The 21533-nt window shown below is 40.8% G+C and overlaps 1 protein-coding gene across 6 annotated transcripts in view; it reads right to left on the reverse strand.

The window, feature by feature from the left end:
* The window catches only part of LOC148879028 (ion channel POLLUX-like protein, putative (DUF1012)), a 165154-nt gene that overhangs the window by 49872 nt on the left and 93749 nt on the right, over positions 1-21533 (reverse strand). For all 6 annotated transcript variants that reach the window (XM_088960395.1, XM_088960396.1, XM_088960398.1 and 3 more), the window contains 5 exons: positions 15783-15858; positions 15541-15639; positions 15291-15445; positions 15078-15182; positions 1344-1430 (listed from right to left, as the gene is read on the reverse strand). In XM_088960395.1, the coding sequence (XP_088816521.1) occupies positions 1344-1430; positions 15078-15182; positions 15291-15445; positions 15541-15639; positions 15783-15858 (522 nt within the window). The remainder of the gene's footprint in view (positions 1-1343; positions 1431-15077; positions 15183-15290; positions 15446-15540; positions 15640-15782; positions 15859-21533) is intronic.

Below are 21533 nucleotides of genomic sequence, written 5' to 3' on the forward strand. Positions count from 1 at the left end.
GATGTATATGCATTCAAAGCCAATATTATAACTTTGTTAACCATCTCAAGAATTGCCAATTCCATGCAGCCTCCTTCACTTCTAGTTCTTGATGATTCAATAAGTGTAACCAGATGGGACCAAAGAGTTGATTCAGGTCCATGGAGACTAGTGAATTTACTCGACAAGAATAGAGACGATCTGAACTCTTTGCCTTCTTAAGGCTGCATTTGTTTGCGGTGCAAATGCCGGTTTGATACATAAATGTGCTCCGCTTCAGTTTTGCAAGAATTTAAGCATACATTTCTGTACTGATAATGACAGCTATCACAACTTCCAAGACATGTTTGTACTCAAAATGAGAACAAAGTTTGTATCCAAAAAATTGATACAAACTTTGCACTCATAGTTGGTCAATATAAAAAAGATGGATTTCAGTCTTGGAATCTGTGTTTGTACTCATTAAAACCAGAAACCTTTTGGTTGGAATACAAAATTTATCAGTGTAAAATTAAACTAGTTTGTATTCATGAACCGGCTAGAGGGCGTTTTTGTACATATTTGTTTTTGTACTGGAAACAAATGCAGTCTAAAGGTTCATTCCCAGGGAACAAAATTTAGTGGCTAATGATCCACTTAGAACGTGTGTGTAGGATGGGTCTTTTAGTCCAGTCATAGCTCTAGTCCATATTATATATTTGAAGATAGAGTTCTTCAAATATTTCTTATACATTGTGCAACCCTCTTGTATACATGTTTTTCATTATATAAATGCAATAATTACTGTTCCCAAATGAAAAAAAACCCTCAAGCCATGTATTAGAGCCAGATCCCCTGCTATAATCGAGTTTATGTCTAGGAAAGTTTACAGAGGATTAGATTATCGGTGCAACTTATGTTTCAAACATTACGTAGCTGGTACATTACTTTCACTATCATATCAGGAATGGGGCAGTGAATCAAAGAATAGCATAAAGTAGCAAAAACCTCAAAACAGAGTGAGAAATGAACACTTAAGGAGGTATTTAGAGGAGAAAATGTGGGTTCAAATAGTTCCAGAAAGGAACCAATATTACAAAATTAATTGTCACCATTCATAATAAACAGTGTTCTTTTAAAAAGTCTTTTATTAAGTGCTAATTTTAAGAATAAGAGTAAGAAAACTATTCTATATATGTTTTTTATATTCCAAATAGAAAAAGTTATAAAAGTAGTGAGTGACTCCTGAAACGACCAATCACCAACATATATACCTAACTTGAGGAAGGCGACTCTGAATATTTCAATTTCAACTAGCTTATGATGATGCAAGGTAAGAACCCTTCCAAATTACCAAATGTACTCTTAAGTTGACCAAATCTTACCGGTCACCCTTTGTTGGCAATATAATAATAGAGCGTGCTTTATTTGCTGCTGCTCTTTCAAAAGATTTGGTCAAGCTAAGGCTGCAACTGTAGAAGTAGAAGTTCAAAAAGTAAAAAACTATGGAAATAAAATCAAAGTTCCAACAAGCAAACAGAATACCAAAAACTGAAGAATAAAATACTAGAACAAATTAAATTTCACTTTTCTCATGGTAAAAGAATGTTCCTTTATTTGGGGACAAAGATCAGCAAATGTAATGGCTGGTAACCTAGTTGGACAGGGCACCAGTCGGTTGGGACTTGGGGTGTCACAGAGAGATATGGAATCTTACCAAAAAAAGAAAGAGATATGGAATGATGTATGTAATGTTACAGGAGGGACCATCAAAAGAGTAGGCTGTTAAGGGATGTGAGGGAGTGTTGGGAACTTATAGTAACTGCTTTGTATGTATTTATTCCTTTTCACACTTCAATAGAACTAAGCACAAGTTACCAATAAAACGTTTTAAACTCAAAACCATAGTTACAAATTCAAAGCACAGCGAGGAATTACAAGCATGCCATGTATAACTTTCTTGTACTCTTAAGTCTATTACATGGATGCAAGATTTAAAACGTTGCTGTCAGTGGAAATGCCCGTCATCCAAATATAGGAAACATGTTGGAAATGTCATATGGAAATATTGTAAAAATTATATACATGGTGGAAACATTGTGAAATATGCAAAAAATATACAGTGATATTTTATGAAAATGATAAAAGAAGCATAAATACACCCTTTTAGATTATTATCTTGTTCAGAATCATCGTCCAAAGCCATGAAACAAAGGTTAATAAACAAAACAATATGTTGTGAAGTTGTCCTGTAGGCTTTACAAGTTAAAACTACACAACAAAAAGTAAAAGGAAAATTTTAACTCACAGAATGTGCAAATAATGTAATAGATCAATCAAACAATTTATTATACTAACAAAAGCTAAGATCTAATGTTACACCCAAAAAGAAATTCAAACTGGCTCAAAGTGGTCATCATCTCCATTAGGCAGGCAAAGTACTATTACTCCACATATATACAATACTGTTACCAATTCATCAGGTTATAATACTATCTTATGTAATCCACAACACTAGTAGTTTTTACTAGGGAAATACCAAATTGCCAATTTCAATAGTGTTTTGTGTCAGTACCCATGGAAATGAAAATATTCTGCCGAAATTTTAGGAAACATCTTAGCACTTTGTTACACAGTTACTAGGGCAGCCCGGTGCATGAGGCTCAACCAATGCGGGGTCTGGAGAGGAACAGATGTACGCAGCCTTACCCCTGCACAGAGAGAGAGGCTTTTGCCAAGACTTAAACCTTGCTCACCCAGGTCACAATGGAGCAACCCAACCACTGCACCAAGGCCCACCCTCACTTTGTTTACTGCAGTAATACGATCGTATAAAAATCTTCTTCTTGATATACTCATCTATAAAGGGGGCAAAGTGGGAAAAAAAGAGCACAACCTAAAAACGTGGGAAAAAAAACTAAGCACCCAAATAGGAGAGCAACAGAATTCCTGACCTCCAGTTCCTGTGCAGTTCTGGGGAGATGCAGTTCTTACAACTGTGCATTTGATTAACTGTGTTCCTCCACGGACTTTCGGGTATAAGGTGCCATTTAGTCTTCTTTTTTCCTTTGCTCACACTCTTGGCCCTCATCGCAAGTGAAGGGATGAGACATCCATCATATGTATGGCCAAACCCTGCAAGTAGGTTGGGCAAATTTTCAAAAAAATTCTCTCTCCCATGTGGGAATCACGTTCCCTATTTTAGAAAACTGCATTTTCAAATATCAATCTTGAACCCTAAATCAGACCAGATTTGAAACCAAAAGGTAGGAGAGGGACATACCTGATACAGAGTAGTAGTAACTCCCAATGAAGGTGTTCACACCCAAGGAGATCACCAAAGACTGCTCCCACTAAAGATGACACAGCGTAGGGTGGAGTAGAATCAGCAGGGTGGTTCTTTAGCAAGAACCCGATTCTTCACCAAGAATCTGATGGAGGGCGAGTGAGCACGACTTCAGATCAGTTTTTCTCCCAAAAACTGATATCAATAACCTTTCTTCATCGCTCCTACGGGTGGAGATCGAATTAGCAATGGCGGCAACAACAGGAGAAGGCAAGAGCAAAAGATGGTGCCAGTCCAACTGCAACTATCTTCTCTCTTGAATCAGTAATCTTGAAGGATGATCTGGGGTTCGCCCTTCTCCTCTATTTATATCCTTAAAGAGAGGTTCTCCTAATCCCATTAGGAGTTCCCTAATCCAAATCTTGTATTTGGATCTGGACTCTCTTTAAGAGATAAGGATAATCCCTTATCTTATCTGCAGATAAAGATTAACCCTCCTAATCTAATTAGGAGTTTCTTGATCCAAATCTCTATTTGGATCTGGACTCTCTTAATGGATAGGGACAGTCCCTTATCCTATCTGCTGATCTAAATCTCGGAACCGCCCCTCTTTAATTAATCATATTAAACCAATTCGAATTGGGCTTTAAGCCCATTAAGTCCATGTGCTCACTTATCCTCCAAACTACTGCCCAGTTGGGTATCCTTGTATGGCGTGGGACCCAAACATTGATCTACACATCAGCCACATGGGTTCAGCCCAGCCTCTGTTACAAGGCCTGGCCGAATTCACTATAGGAGATAGTGAACCCCTGAGTCCATCACCATGGGCTCTTAATGGGCCCAACATTTACACTAAATGGTCCCTGGGTCAAGCCACCTTATTAAAACCCAAGGACAATAGGCAGATGTAAGATTAGCCCATCAGGTATTACCCTCAATGGTCTTACATTTAACCTTTCAGCCCATAATGATCAAACACTGCCTGACAAGAGAGGACATCTCCCTCGGCTGCAAGGTACAGTGCTGCATTCTCTACTCATATGGATCTCGGGAATTAAAACCTTTTGCAAACAACCATATATATATATATATATATATATATATATATATATATATGTATTTATATCTCTATATAAATATATTTTGCAAAACAAATTTCAACGGTTGAAATCGGCTGCCGGCAGTTTTGGTTTCCATCAGATAGAGTGCATCCCCGATCATTCAATTTGTCCGATAAAGGGGCTGATCCTGTCACTATGATCACCCACTCAGATGAATTCTCGGACTGTCCCAACATACCCAGGTTTTGACCCCCTCTAAGGATCTCACTGATTGGCATATTAAAGACAACCCAATCTGACACCTAGTACAGTATCATAATCGAGTCTAGGGGTCATGTGTAACATTCCAGTTTTGTCCATCTATCTCCAAGGTCCAGGGCAATATTGGAATTCTGGTCCGGTTCAAGGTTTCAGGAAAACCCACACTACATGTACCTCAGGTCTCACCCTGGCAGCTGAGACAAGCCACCCCAACCAACGTGGCGGCACATCAGTGTCAGCCTTGGCAGGATCTCCCCAGACCTATCCAACGGCTGTGAAGATTCTAAACTAACATGAGTCTCATATGTGTCCAGTGTAAGGGTATTACACAGAAACACACCATAATAACATGAATCAAATATGTACTTTATTCATTTACATTAAACGACATAATGTATATCATTCTGATTGGAGCTAAGGGCATACACTGTCTAATAGCTCCCACTTGCACTTAGGTCCAATCGGGTGCAAGCCGGAGTCCCAGACTTTCCACGTGTTTCTCAAACACTTTCTGTGTCAGTGGCTTAGTGAATGGTTCTGCTACATTTCCCGCTGATGCTACCTTTTAACATCAATCTCCCGTAGATCCAGTGTTGTCACACAATAGTGGAATGGGTGATGTGCTGAATTCCAAATTTCAGAATAAACACCTTCATTCATTAGGCAACCTCACTTACAGCAATGTGTTCTGCTTGGGTTGTGGACTGTTGTTCTTACTACTTAAGACCCCTGTTTGCTGCTCTTCCAGCTAGCAGCACACGATCCTATCGTGTAGATATAACCAGATGTAGACTTTCTATCATCTGGATCTGACTGGAAGTCAGCATCAGTATACCCCTGGATCTGTTGTGAACTACCATCGAATACCAGACAAAACTCTTTTGTCCTTCGAAGGTACTTGAGTATGTTTTTCACAGCAGTCCAATGCTCTTGCCCTGGGTTTGACTGGAATCTGCTTACCACACTCACTGCCTGAGCGTTGTCAAGACAAGTGCACAGAATGGCATACATGATGCTCCCTACAGCTGAGGCATAGGGAACAACGTCCTTCATGCCCTCAATCTCCTCGGGAGTCTTGGGAGACATTCCCTTGGAGAGAGTGACTCCATGCCTGAAAGGAACATTTCCTTTCTTGGAGTTCTCCATGCTGTATCTCTTGACTATCTTGTCAATGTAAGCAGATTGGGATAATCCTATTATCCTTTTCGATCTATCTCTATAGAGCCGAAGACCCAGTATGTAGGAGGCTTCTCCAAGACCTTTTATGGAGAATTGCTGGGAAAGCCATACTTTCACCATAGTCACATTCCTACGTCATTCCCAATGAGTAGAATGTCATCTACATAGAAAACCAGGAATGTAACCTTATCCCCACTGGATTTCCTGTAAACACAAGGCTCATCTGGATTTTGCTCATAGTCAAACCTTTTGACGGTGGAGTCAAACCGAATGTTCCAACTCCTAGAAGCTTGCTTAAGTCCATATATGGATCGATTTAATTTACATACCATGTGTTCCTGACCCACAGCTATGAAACCTTGCGGTTACTGCATATATCTTCACTAAGATCTCCATTCAGGAACGCAGTTTTGATATCCATTTGCCAAATCTTGTAATCATGGTACACTGCTACAGCTAGCAGGATCCTAATGGATTTAAGCATAGCCACCGGCGAAAAGGATTCCTCATAATCGATTCCTTCTTTCTGAGTGTACCCTTTCGCCACAAGACGAGCCTTGTAGGTCTCAACCTTACCATCGGGGCCCTTCTTCCTCTTATAGATCCATTTGCAACCGATTGCTTTTACCCTAGGGGGTGGATCTACCAGAGTCCAAACTCCATTGGTTTCCATTGAGTCCATCTCAGCTCTCATGGCATCTACCCACTTCAAGTGGAATCTATGTCCAACATAGCTTCCGTATAAGTCACGGGATCCTCCTCACTGGTCATGGCTTCCACCAAATAACTATCCTGGTCATAGCCGAAACGAACTGGAGGCCTGGAAACCTGAATAGATCTTCTAGGTTGGTCATTACTTGGAGCTTGTGGGACACCTCCCACTACCCCTGAGCTCTCCTCATCAAGAACAACTTCCTGAAGATGATTGTTCAGGATGTAACCATCTTCCAAGAAATGGGCATTTCGACTACAGAACACCTTCTGTTCTCCTAGGTCATAGAATAAGTAGCCCACAGAGCCTTTGGGGTAGCCTACGAATAGGCAACGAATGGTCTTGGATTTCAATTTGTCTGCACTCGTTCTTTTAACATGTGCCGGACAACCCCAAATCTTCAAGTATCTCACACTTGGTTTCTTACCGGTCCAAAGCTCATAGGGAGTCTTCGAAACAGATTTGGTTGGAACCTGGTTCAATACGTATATCGCAGTCTCTAATGCGTAACCCCAAAAGGATGTGGGCAACTCTGAGTGTACGAGAAGTGATCAGACCATATCCAATAAGGTCTGGTTCCTCCTCTCTGACACACTGTTTAGTTGTGGTGTAGCAGGAGGAGCTAGCTGTGATACTATCCCATTGACCTTTAAGTAGTCCCTGAATTCGTCAGAGAGATACTCGCCACCTCGATCCGATCGAAGGGTCTTAATTTCTCTCCCTAACTGTTTCTCGACCTCTTGTCTGAACTCCTTGAACTTTTCAAAGGATTCATACTTGTGTCTGATTAGGTACACGTAACCATACCAAGAGTAATCATTGGTAAAACCATACCGAGACTAATCATTGGTAAATGTTATTAAATAAACGTGCTGGTACGTGTCCTAACACTCATGGGACCACATACATTAGTATGTATAAGATCAAGCGTTCCTGTACATCTTTCAGGCTTACACCGTTAAATGGTCGTTTCGTCATCTTACCCTAAAGGCAAGGTTCACAGGTTGGAAGATCTTCTACAATTAGAAAATCCAAAGGGCCATCCTTTACCAACCTTGTGATACGACCTATGTTGATGTGACCAAGTCGGTAATGCCACAGGCACGTGGGGTTAACTGTATCACGGGTTCTATTCTTGGGGATGTCGCCCAACGTAGTTTCGGTTATGTTAGTTTCTAGAGAAGGATGGAGAGCATAGAGACCATTCTTAAGTTCTCCGTATGCGAGGAATTTGTTATTTCTTTTAATAGTAATCATATTACTAAATAAAACAGAATATCCATCCGCATACAGTTTTGAAACATAAATCAAATTTTGTACATAAAGACAATCTTTCAGTACAATAGTTCCTTCTCTGAAAATTAACTCTACAGTTCCTATAGCTGTAGCTGCAACACTTGTAGAAGTCCCCAAGTAAAAAGTTACTTTTCCGTAACTCAGTCTTCTGCTTATCCTGAACCCCTGCAGTGGGTTACACGCATGAATCGAAGCCCTGGAGTCAATACACCAGGAAGTAGAAGTTACCAACAAATTGGTTTCTATGACACAGGATTCGAAATTACCTTGTCTCTTGGATTCCAGGTACTGAGGACAGTTCCTCTTCCAATGGCCGGCCTGCTTGCAAAAGTGACAAGCATCCGATGCTCTGTCTTTCTTCTGCCTTTTGGACTTAACCGCTTTCTTTTGAGGCTTTCTCTTTGCCTTCCTCTTCTTCTTGCCCGATTTTCCGGCTTCAACAAGCATGGCAATGGGCTCATCCTTCTTAATCAGTTCCTCGACCCTCTACAACATATTGCTGAGTTCCTGGATGCTAACATTTAGCTTGTTCATGTTATAATTCATGATGAACTGATTGAAGGAAGGAGGTAAAGAATTTAGGATGGCGTCCACCTTCGCGACATGGTCAAGCCCGGATCCAAGGGCCTCAAGTTCATTGATATAGCCCATCATCTTAAGACAATGGTCATGAACCTGTTGGTTCTTGGACATCTGCGCAGTCATGAACTGCTTCAAGACCTTCTGTCGAGTAGAACGATTCTGCTCTTCGTACATCGTCCTTAGACTGTCCAGGATATCCTTGAACAATTCGATCTGATCGAACTGTCGCTGTATCGGATTGTCTAAGGATGCAATGATGTAGCAGCGGGCAAGGGAATTTCTCTTATCATTCCTGGTAGTCCCTCCTACGGGCCTCAGAAGCCCTATCACCCAGATGTTCTGGGGCAGGATTTTTAGCTACTTTGTCCAATTTTTCCGATGTCAGGACCAACATAAGGTTACGGTACCAATCAGCATAGTTTGGGCCCTTTAGTTTGTTGTCGTCCAACAATTTAGCAAATTGTCCGTTTGCCATTTCTGATAAAAAGCAAATATTAGTCCACAACCTAATTTGATTCATGTTATCTACATAGATATGACTTTTAATCTATATTCCATTTCCATTTATTCATTTACGAGATTTCCCTCCTATCTCATTGACGGAGACTGCGAGTTATGTCTCTGGAAATGTGGAAAATCACATAGGGTGCATGGAGCCAACTATTTCAGTTACATAACCCCACTACCTTTCTGTGAAGGATCATATCCACTCATCGTATAAGCTTTCCCCTTGGCCTCTGTCAGACAAGGTTCATTGCCATTTTAGGTTAAACATTTCTGTCCAATGAGTGCTCACCCATCATATTCATGAACGCCAAGGCACCATGAAAGTCTTCCATTTTAGGATAGGCCCCTCCCACATCGGTCTATGACACCCCTATCATCTTATGAAACATTCCAACATATCCAGCAGCAAATGGATAGTCCAATTTTATGGTGCGTTTGCTCATTACTGAAGGACCCATCTTCATGCTAATGATGGAAGGCCTTTAGAGAGTTCATCATAAGAATCTCCCTATCACATGCACTCATATTTCAGGAGGGAACAAAACTATTACGCCCTAGTTTAATTTAGGTCAAACCAAAGTGGCTCCCACTAACTTTCATAAAGCAATATTTCAATGGGTCCTAAACGGCTAGGGTTCCACATGGTTCCTCTTGAGGTGTGGGGCCCACCACAAAGGAAGATCATCCAATGATCTTTAGGGACACCATGGCAATGATGTGCATTCAGCCATGGTGTGCGCAAGAGCCACTATCGCATCAGCATGGGCCAAGTACTTATGGCCCATGAACGTTGCACATCACACATCCATACATCACATGCAGGGATAAAATTGATCCAATCAATTAATATCTGTAAAACCCATTATTAAAGCCCATAATAATCTATAATATTACTAATTAATATTATCTAGGTATATGGGCTGAATATCAAAGAGCAATTCGACCCATATAGCTTTTATGCAGTTAATGGGCTAAAGCAGATTTAACACATTAAAACTGGGTTTTACAGGTGTGGGCTGAATTAGATCTTGCAATTAAACATCAACTCCTAGACCCAAGAATGAAAAATTAGGGCTGAGAACAGCCCCCATTGAACCACAGATTCGGTCCAACCAGTTTGGTCCAATATGGTTCAAATGGGTCTAGGGTTTGATTTTTAATTCAAGATTTAATTCAAAATTATGATCTGAAATTAAATAACTGATAAAAGACATTCAAGAATCAGTACAAGGGCTATTCGTAGATCTGCTACCCTGCGAAATAGAGTTTAGTTCGCAGCTTGCAGTTTCTTAAACTGCAAATCACAGATAGCCAAACCCTAATCTACGAAAATCCTTCCTTCTGTGCAATTCGCTTCAATCTTGATTGAAATAAAATAGAAAAAACCCTAATTTTCTATTAATATTACATCAAATCAAATTCCTATACATTCAGTCTAAAAATTAAAAAAAAATTAATTACAGACAAGAATGTGAAAGAACTGCAAAGTGCAGATTTCTTGTGCCAATCAAGATTACGATCTCCATCGTACAAACAACCAATAAATCAAGAAAAATATAAAGAACCATTATAAATATAATTCAGATTTATAAAATTTAATTTCAGATCAATAGCCCTTAATCTGGGAACTTATTTCCCAGAAAATCTCTTATCTGCGCAAATCGGGTAGAACGCCTTCTACCCATTTGCACAGTTCCAGATCTGGCTAATTTCGGTTCAAGATTTGAGCCTGGCTCTGATACCACTGAAGGGATGAGAGATCCATCATATGGATGGACGAACTCTGTAGGTAGGTTGGGCGAAATTTCAAAAAAATTCTCTCTCCCATGTGGGAATCACGTTCCCTAGTTTAGAAAACTGCATTTTCAATGATCAATCTTGAACCCTAAACTAGACTAGATCTGAAACCAAAAGGTAGGAGAACGATATACCTGATACAGAATATTAGTAACTCCAAATGAAGGTGTTCACGTCCAAGGAGATCACAAAAGACTGCTCCCACTGAAGATGACACAACGTAGGGTGGAGCAGAATCAGCAGGGTGGTTCTTCAACAAGAACCTGATTCTTCACCAAGAATCTGATGGAGGGTGAGTGAGCACGACTTCAGATCAGTTTTTCTCCCAAAAACTGATATCAAGAACCTTTCTTCATCGCTCCTACAGGTGGAGATCAAACTGGCAATGGCGGCAACAACAGGAGAAAGCCAAAGCAGAAGATGACGCCAGTCCAACTGCAGTTGTCTTCTCTCTTGAATCAGTAATCTTGAAGGATGATCTGGGGTTCGCCCTTCTCCTCTATTTATAGCCTTAAAGAGAGGTTCTCCTAATCCCATTAGGAGTTCCCTAATCCAAATCTTGTATTTGGATCTGGACTCTCTTTAAGAGATAAGGATAATCCCTTATCTTATCTGCAGATAAAGATCAGCCCTCCTAATCTAATTAGGAGTTTCCTGATCCAAATCTCTATTTGGATCTGGAATCTCTGAGTGGATAGGGACAATCCCTTATCCTATCTGTTGATCTAAATCCCATAACCGCACCTCTTTAATTAATCATATTAAACCAGTTCGAATTGGGCTTTAAGCCCATTAAGTCCATATGCTCACTTATCCTCCAAACTGCTGCCCAATTGGGTATCCTTGTATGGCGTGGGACCCAAACATTGATCTACACATCAGCCACATGGGTTCAGCCCAGCCTCTGTTACAAGGCCTGGCCGAATTCACTATAGGAGACAGTGAACCCCTGAGTCCATCACCATGGGCTCTTAATGGGCCCAACATTCACACTAAATGATCCCTGGGTCAAGCCACCTTATTAAAACCCAAGGACTGTGGGCAGATGCAAGATTAGCCCATCAGGTATTACCCTCAATGGTCTTATACTTAGCCTCTCAGCCCATAATGATAAAACACTACCTGACAAGAGAGGACCTCTCCCTCGGCTACAAGGTACAGTGTTGCACTCTCTACTCACATAGATCCCGAGAATTAAATCATTTTGCAAACATTTTGAAACCATAATATATATGTGTATACCTCTATATAAATATATTTTGCAAAACAAATTTCAACAGTTGAAATCGACTGCCAGCAGTTTTGGTTTCCATCAAAGAAAGTGCATCCCTGATCATTCAATTTATCCGACAAAGGGGCTGATCCTATCACTATGATCACCCACTCAGATGAATTCTCAGACTGTCCCAACATACCCTGGTTTTGACCCCCTCTAAAGATCTCACTGATTGGCATATCAAAGACAACCCAATCTGACACCTGGTGCAGTATCATAATCGAGTCTAGGGTCTAGGTGTAACATTCCAGTTTTGCCCATCTATCTCCAAGGTCCAGGGCAATACTGGAATTCTGGTCCGGTTCAGGGTTTCAAGAAAACCCACACTGCATGTACCTCAGGTCTCACCCTAGCTGCTGAGACAAGCCACCCCAACCAACTCGGCGGCACATCTGTGTCAACCTTGGTAGGATAAATATCCTCAGATCTATCCAACGGCTGTGAAGATTCTAAACTAACACGAGTCTCATATGTGTCCAGTTTAAGGGTATTACACAGAAATACACCATAATAATATGAATCAAATATGTACTTTATTCATTTACATTAAATGTCATAATGTACAACATTCTGGTTGGAGCTAAGGGCATACACTGTCTAACAACAAGAAATTGGATCGTAAGGCCAAGAAATGTGTTTTTCTTGGGTATGCTCAAAACCAAAAGGGGTATTGCTGTTATGACCTAGTGGTGAGGAGCAGATTTGTCACTATGGATGTTACCTTCTTTGAATCCACCTTCTTCTTCTCGATTGGTTCTCCTCAGGGGGAGAGTTTTGCGGAGGAGAACTCACAATCTGTTCCTCTTCCTATTTCTTTGGTGCCTCCATCAGTTCATCCAGCACCTCCATCAGTTCAGCCAGCACCTGCACCTCTAGTTTCATTACCTAAGCCACTACTAGCATCATCACAGAAAGATCAACACCGGCAGATGATGGTTGACTCCACACCACTCTCTGTTAGTCCTTTTGAAACTCTAGATTCAGCAAATACAGTTCTAGGTATTCCTCTTGAGCATGTTATGTTTTCTGATGATAATGTTCCTGTCCCTAACACCATTGTTGCAGCTGATCCCACTGACCTTGATCTTCCCATTGCACTTCGTAAGGGGAAGAGAAAGTGTACAGCCCACTGCATTTCACACCATCTTTCCTACAATGCCTTATCACCCTCTTACCGTGCTTTTCTTTCTTCCTTGGATTCTGTGTCTATACCCAAGAATGTTACTGAGGCTCTCTCCAAACCTGAGTAGAAAACAGCCATGCAAGATGAGATGGATGTTTGGGTCAAAAACCAAACTTGGGAAATAGTTGATCTCCCCCTAGACAAGGAGACAGTTGGATGTAGATGGGTATTCACAGTGAAATATAAGGCTGATGGCAAGATAGAGAGGTACAAGACAAGGTTGGTAGCAAAAGGGTATACTCAAACCTATGGTGTTGATTATCTGGAAACCTTTGCACCAGTAGCTAAGGTGAGTTCAGTTCATATCCTTTTATCTCTAGCAACCACCTATTCATGGCCCTTGTTCCAGCTTGATGTCAAAAATGCCTTCCTCAATGGTGATTTACAAGAGGTATATATGGACATTCCAGCAAGCTTTTATGAAAATGTTGGTAAAGGAAAGGTGTGCAGATTTAGAAAATCTCTGTATGGATTGAAACAGTCACTTAGGGCTTGGTTTGACAGGTTCAGATGGGCACTCATCCGCTTTGGATACACACAGACATAGTTTGATCACACCCTCTTTGTGAAGAGGAGAGTTGCTCCGGTGTCAATTCTGATTGTGTATGTGGATGATATAGTGGTGACAGGAAATGATTTAGAGGAGATTGATGATCTCAAAAAATCATTGCAGCAAGAATTTGAGATCAAAGATCTTGGTGAGCTCAAATACTTCTTGGGGATTGAAGTTACAAGATCCAAGCATGGGATCTTCATTTCACAGAGAAAGTATGTACTTGACCTACTGCGGGAGACTGGGAAGTTGGGGACCAAACTAGCAAACACTCCTATTGATCCAAATCATAGAATTAATTGTGTGGATGGTAAGTTGGTAAAGGATGTGGGGAGATATCCAATAATGGTGGGCCGACTGTTGTATTTGTGTATGACACGACCAAATATTTCTTATGCTGTCAGTGTTGTGAGTCAGTACATGCATGCACCTCATGTTCAGCATTGGGAAGCTATTGAGAGAATACTTGCATATCTAAAAAAGCACCCTGGCAGAGGCATTATTTTCTCAAATCATGAGAATTTGAAACTAGAATCCTATACAAATGCAAATTGGGCAAGATGCTTAGATGACAAGAGGTCTACATCAGGAGTGTGTACCTTTGTAGGTGGAAACTTGATCTCCTAGAAGAGTAAGAAGCAAGCGGTAGTGGCGAGGTCAAGTGTAGAGGTTGAGTATAGATCCATGGCTCATGGTGTCTCAGAACTTCTTTGGGTTAGATCTCTTTTGAGTGAGATTAGGGTGAAAGCAGGGGAACCTATGATGTTATACTATGACAATCAGGCTACAATCAATATTGCCCACAATCCAATTCAGCATGATAGGACAAAACACATTGAAGTTCACAGACACTTCATAAGAGAAAGGGTAACAATCAGAGAAGTTTTTTTGCCTTACGTCTCTTCAGATTTGCAACTGGCTAATGTTCTCACTAAAGGGGTGGCAAAGAACAAGCTTGAACATGATCTATGAAAAGTTGGGAGTGTGTGACATTTACTTCCAACTTGAGGGGGAGTGTTGAAGATTAATCAGCTTTATGATGTTTTTTTGAATAGATGTTTTATGTAAGTTGTTAGATAGGAGATGGGGACCACAAGAGTTATGTGAGTCCAAATTTTAATATGTTTTTCAGTGTAATATATGTTGTTTTATGTTTTGCCGCCCTTTAAGGGCATAGTTGTCTTTGTACTGTTCTATTGTTTTTAGTATAAATAATAAGTGAAGGGGGCGGCCAAATTACTGCTCTCTTTTCTTTTCAACTTCTCTTCTTCTCTTCTTCTCCTTTTCTCTTCAAGAAACTACTTCTCTTTCATATTTTTTAATTCAGCAGATTTCTACTAAGAGCAAAGAAACGAAAGAAATTTTTGTCTAATCAGGTATCCACACAAGAAGGGAAAATAGATCAACCAGAAGTATGCTTTACCTCTTTGTAAGGACATCAATGTGATTAAGATCTTTGGCAATATTGTCTGCAAGCTTGTCCATCTGCTTCCTTGGAAGATCAGACATAAGCAGAATTCTTTGCCTCCTATAATTGACACATGAAAGTAATTCAAAATAATTAGTACCTCAAAAGTCTAAACCGAATTTACTGTACTAATATAGACTTTGTAATTTCTATTTAAGAAACAATTACCTAGCTGTAGCAGTACCCAGGCGGACTGCAAACTCATGATACTTGTTCAGCTGCTTTAGTATAAAATTCAGATGGCTGCTTACTCCACAAATAATAATATGATCACTCTCCATTACTTGCATTTGAGCTCCTTCTCTGATTTTTTGCATGTTATTCTGTCCAGGTGCTAGTAATTAGGATGCTATTTTACAATAAGATAGCATTTTTACTTTATCTTGCTTCAACAAATGCTTCAAGTAAAAGAACCTACCCTGAATTGTTCTGTCATTGTGCTCAACAAACGGGAATAGAATAGTATGCCCCATATAGCAAGAACAAAACCAATAACACGTTCAACACGTGTTCTTTGCTGTCATGCAACAAGAGGCCAGTCTGGAACTGTCAGCTCTATCCTTGTCTTATTTGCTAATTTAGCAAGGCAAAAGCAACAGAAGTTTCCATGAAGATTGACTTCAGCAAACAAAATGCTAAGTTCATGAGACGATATCATACTTTTAAGTGTGTTGATGAGGAACAAAGGCATGCCCAAGCTTCCCAAAAACAGTCCTCAAGAGATTGTGTATTGCCCCTGGGTCAACACAGAATGTATCCTAATTATAACATTAAATGAACAAAGAGGAAATTGAAAAAGAATGTAACACAGAATGTTTCTTAATAGATTATAAACTGGCAGAGAAAAATGGAGAACTATTTGAATACCTATTTACATTGCTGAATCAAGGTAAAGAGTTTTAATAAGTAGAGATAAGAAACTTAAAAAGGACAACAATTTTACAAGCTTCCCTATATGTAGGAATTATGGAAAGAAACAAAGTCAAGTTCAAGAATCAACCCTCAAATTGGAGATGTCAAAACCGGTACTCTAAAATTCTTTGATGAATCCATCAAATAGGGTATATACATATCAAATTGAGCCTTCAGTGTCCTCAAAAGCATGTATTTGGAATCTGGCCTTCAAGTAGTCTCCTTCTTCCAGCCCATTTCTTGCACCTTTTGGCTCTGATAAATTTTTGTAATAGCCATTACTAACAAGAGTTGCATTATTTTAGGTGGATTTGTGTGTATGTGATGTGAGAAAGTTGAGAAGAAAAGAGGAACAAAGGAATTGTCCGAGAAAAGAAGAGAAATGGATATGTAGGTTGGTTGATTGACTCATATGGCCTCTCTCTCAATATTTTATTAAGTTAAAATAAATGAGGGAAAAGACATTTTCAAGCAATATAATGACAGATCAGCATTGGATACATGAAAACCCAATACCCATAAAATTTTAATTCAACATTCCCCATCAGTTGGTGCAAAGGTATCAATCACATCCAACTTGGTAATGATTTTATGCGGATCTTGCTCACTTCTTTGGTAAGAATATCTGCTAGCTATAATTGGATAGCAAAATACGGTTTACAGATCTATCCTGTGAGAAGCTTCTCCTGTATAAAATGACAATCCACCTTAATGTGATTGTGTGATCATTTTTTTGGAGATAAAATAAAATAAATTTTATTAAATCAAAAAGCAAATACAAGGAAGGTGATAAGCAATCACCTGAGAGAAAGCAAAACCCAGAGAACCAAGCAAAGAAACCCCAATCCCCAAAAAAGAAAACCACCCCAAACATAGAATAATCCTTTTGGCCCAGCTAAAAGAAAAAAAACACACTGCAACACTAAGGCAAAACCCAAACCCTACAAACCAATATCGACACCGCTGGAAACCCATCTCTACTTCCAACTCCCAACCAAAACTCCCACTCAAAAACTCTTCTTATCAGCTTTTTGAGAACAATCTTTTAGTTAACTTTTCTCTGATATTTTGTGTTTTTTGATTAGCTTATTAGGCCCAATACCTGTAGAGAACACTGATGTGGGCCCCACTGCAGTGGTCCACTGTGTTCGTAGGACAGCATGTGTAGTTATATGTTGCAGAGGGCCGAGGATCTTTTAAAGAAGGATGAACCAGTGGTTATGCTTGCTGAAGCTAACAGATCGGGCAAGAAAAAGAGAAAGGCAAAGAAGCCCCAGAAGAAAGCTGCCAAACCCGAGAAACAGAAGAAGAACAAGGCATCGGATGTCTGTCACTTCTGCAAACAGACCGGCCACTGGAAGAGGAACTGTCCTGCCTACCTGGAATCTAAGAAAGGTAACATCGAAACTTGTGTCATAGAAACTAATATGTTAGTTACTTTTGTGTCCTGGTGTGTTGACTTCGGGGCGTCAACTCATGCGTGTAACTCACTACAAGGGTTCAAAGTTAACAGAAGATTGAGTGATGGCGAGGTGACACTATTCTTGGGAACGACTGCAAGTGTTGCAGCTACGGCGATAGGAACCGTAGAATTAGTTTTTAGAGGAGTCCTTGTACTTAAAAATTGTCTTTATGTACAGAACTTGAGAAGAAATTTAATTTCTGTTTCTAAACTGTGTGCTGATGGATATGCTGTTTATTTTAGTAATATGATTACTGTTAAACGGAATAACAAATTCATCGCATGCGGGGAACTGGAGAACGGTCTCTATGTTCTACATCCTTCTCTAGAAACTAACCTAACCGAAACTACGTCGGTCGAAAATCCCAAGAAAAGGAATTGTGATACAATTAATCCCACGTGCCTCTGGCATTACCGACTTGGCCATATCGGTATTGACCGAATCACAAGACTGGTAAAGGATGGTCCTTTGGATTTTCTAACCGTAGAAAATCTTCCCACTTGTGAGCCTTGCCTTCAAGGTAAGATGACTAAGCGGCCATTTGACGGTAAGCCTGAAAGATCTGGAGGCACACTTAACCTAATACATACTGATGTATGTGGTCCCCTGAGTGTTAGGACACGGAATCAACACGTGTACTTCATCACCTTTACAGATGATTTTTCACGAAATGGTTACGTGTACCTAATGAGGTGGCGAGTATCTCTTTGACGAATTCAAGCACTACTTAAAGGACAATAGGATAGTGTCACAACTATCTCCTCTTGCTACACCACAACTCAACGGTGTTTCAGAGAGGAGGAATAGGACCTTGTCGGACATGGTCCGGTCACTTCTCGTACGCTCAGAATTACCCACATCCTTTTGGGGATATGCATTAGAGACTGCTATCTATGTGCTGAATCGGGTTCCAACCAAATCAGTTCTGAAAACTCCATATGAACTATGGACCGGAAGGAAGCCAAGTGTAAGACACTTGAAGATTTGGGGTTGTCCTGCACACGTTAAAAGAACAAGTGCGGACAAGTTGGAATCCAAAACCAGCCGTTGCCTATTTATAAGCTACCCAAAGGATTCAGTGGGTTACCTATTCTATGACCCAAGTGAGCAAAAAGTGTTCTGCAGTCGAAACGCCCTATTCTTAGAAATATGAATACATCATGGACACTCACCATCAGGAAATAGTTCTTGATGAGGAGAGCTCACGAGTAGTGGGAGATGTCCCACAAGTTCCAGGTAATGACCAACGTAGAAGGTCCACCCGGGTATCCAGACCACCAGTCCGATATGGTTATGACCAGGATACCTACCTGGTGGAAGCCTTGACTAGTGAAGAGGACCCCGTGACTTACGCAGAAGCTATGTTAGACATAGATTCCCAGAAGTGGGTGGAGGCCATGAGAGCTGAGATGGACTCGATGGAGACCAATGGAGTCTGCACTCTAATAGATCCGCCCTCCGGGGTAAAAGCAATTGGTTGCAAATGGATCTACAAGAGGAAGAAGGGCCCCAATGACAGGATTGAGACCTACAAAGCTCGCTTGGTGGCGAAAGGGTATACTCAGAAAGAAAGCATCGATTATGAGGAAACATTTTCGCCCGTGGCCATGCTTAAATCCATTAGGATCCTGCTAGCTGTAGCAGCATACCATAACTATGAGATTTGGCAAATGGATGTCAAAACCGCGTTCCTAAATGGAGATCTTAGTGAAGATATCTACATGCAGCAGCCGCAAGGCTTTATTGCTGCTGGTCAGGAACACATGGTGTGTAAACTCAACAGATCCATATATGGACTTAAGCAGGCTTCTAGGAGTTGGAACATCCGTTTTGATTCTACCGTCAAAACGTTTGACTTTGAGCAGAATCCGGATGAGCCCTATGTTTACAGGAAGTCCAATGGGGATAAGATTACTTTTTTAGTATTGTACGTGGACGATATCCTACTCATTGGGAATGATGTAGGAATGTTGACTTCGGTCAAGGTATGGCTGTCACAGCAGTTCTCCATGAAAGATCTTGGAGAAGCTTCATATATACTGGGCCTTCGACTCTATAGATATAGATCGAAGCGGATAATTGGATTATCCCAGGCTGCTTACATTGACAAAATTGTCAAAAGGTACAGCATGGAAAACTCCAAAAAAGGAAATGTTCCTTTCAGACATGGAGTAACTCTCTCCAAGAAGATGTCTCCCAAGACTTCTGAGGAGATTGAGGGCATGAGAGACGTTCCCTATGCCTCAGCCGTAGGGAGCATCATGTATGCCATGTTGTGCACTCGCCCGAACATAGCTTAGGCGGTGAGTGTGGTAAGCAGATTCTAGGCTAACCCAGGGCAGGAGCATTGGACTGCTGTGAAGAACATCCTTAAATACCTTCGAAGGACAAAAGAGTTTTGTCTGGTATTCGATGGTAGTTCACTACAAATTCTGGGGTATACCGATGTCGTTTTCTAATCGGATCCAGATGATAGAAAGTCTACATCTAGGTAAGTTTTCACGATAGGATCGTGTGTTGTTTCCTGAATGTCAGCAAATAGGGGTCTTAAGTAGCAAATTAATAGTCCACAACCCAAGCAGAGCGCATTGCCGTAAGTGAGGTTGCCTTATGAATGAAGGTGTTCATTCCTGAATTTGGAATTCAGTACATCACCCATTCCACTGTTGTATGACAACACTGGACCTGCGGGAGATCGTTGGTAGAGGGGACGTCCTAATTCAGAAGGTAGCATCAGCGGATAATGTGGCAGACCCATTCACTAAGCCACTGACACAGAAGGTGTTTGAGAAACACGTGGAAAGTATGGGACTCCGGCTTATACCAGATTGGACCTAAGTGCAAGTGGAAGCTGTTAGACAGTCTTGTATGCCCTTAGCTTCAATCGGATTTGATGTACTTTTGTTATTTAGTGGAAATAAATTTAAGTGCATGTTTGATTCATGTTGTTTGGTATAATTCTGTATAAGACCCTAAAACTGGACACTTATAGAAACTTGTGTTAGTTTTAAATGTTCACAGCCATTGGATAAATCTGGGGAGATTTATCCTGCTGAGGCTGATACTGGTGTGCCACCAAGTGTTGGGATGGCTTGTTTCGGCCATCAGGGTAAGACCCAAGGCACATGCAGTATGGGATTGCTTGAACCCTTGAACCGGACCAGATTTCCAGTATTGCCCTAAACCTTGGAGACAGATGGGCAAAACTAGAAAGTTACACATGACCCCTAAACTCGATTATGACACATCACTAGGTGTCGGATCGGGCTGTCTTTGATGTGTCAATCAGTGAGATCCTTAGTGGGGGTCAAAACTTGGACATGTTGGGGCAGTTTGAGAATTCATCTGAGTGAGAGGTTAAGTGTAAGACCATTGAGGATAATACCTGATGGGCTAATCTTGCACCTGCCCACAGTCCCTGGGTTTTTATAAGATGGCTTGGCCCAGGGACCACTTAATGTAAGTGTTGGGCCCATAGGGTCCATATGATGGACTCAAGGGGTTCATTGAGTTTTTCAGTGAATTCGGCTGGGCCTTGTTTTAGAGGCTGGGCCGAACCCATGTGGCTGGTGTGTAGATCAATGCTTGGGTCCCACGCCATACAAAGAAGCCCAACTGGGCAGCAGATTGGAAAGTAATTAGACACTGAACACTTAATGGGCCAAAAGCCCATTTCGAGGTGGGCTGATATGATCACCCATCCATGGGGTGAATTTGAGATTAAAGTTAGTAAAAGGATTGGGCCTTTAGCCTTATCCACTCTTAGAGACCAAATTCAAATTAGATTTGAATCTGGTAACCTCCTGATAAGATCAGGAGTAAGCTAACTCTATCTGCAGAAAGGATTAAGATTATCCCCTATCCAAATACTGATTTGGATTGGGATAACTCCTAAAAAGGAGGTTTCTTAATCAAGAAGAAAGGAGGAGATTTCGAACCACCTTGAAGAGATATAGGATATCTCCTGCGAATTCAGATCAGATCTGATTCATACTCTCCAGAAAAACTGAAAAAGCAGTTCAGCCTTTTTTTGTTT

The sequence above is a fragment of the Nelumbo lutea genome, chromosome 1 (assembly GCF_056320005.1).
Source record: "Nelumbo lutea isolate HS-2025 chromosome 1, American lotus-T2T, whole genome shotgun sequence".
Lineage (NCBI taxonomy): Eukaryota > Viridiplantae > Streptophyta > Magnoliopsida > Proteales > Nelumbonaceae > Nelumbo > Nelumbo lutea.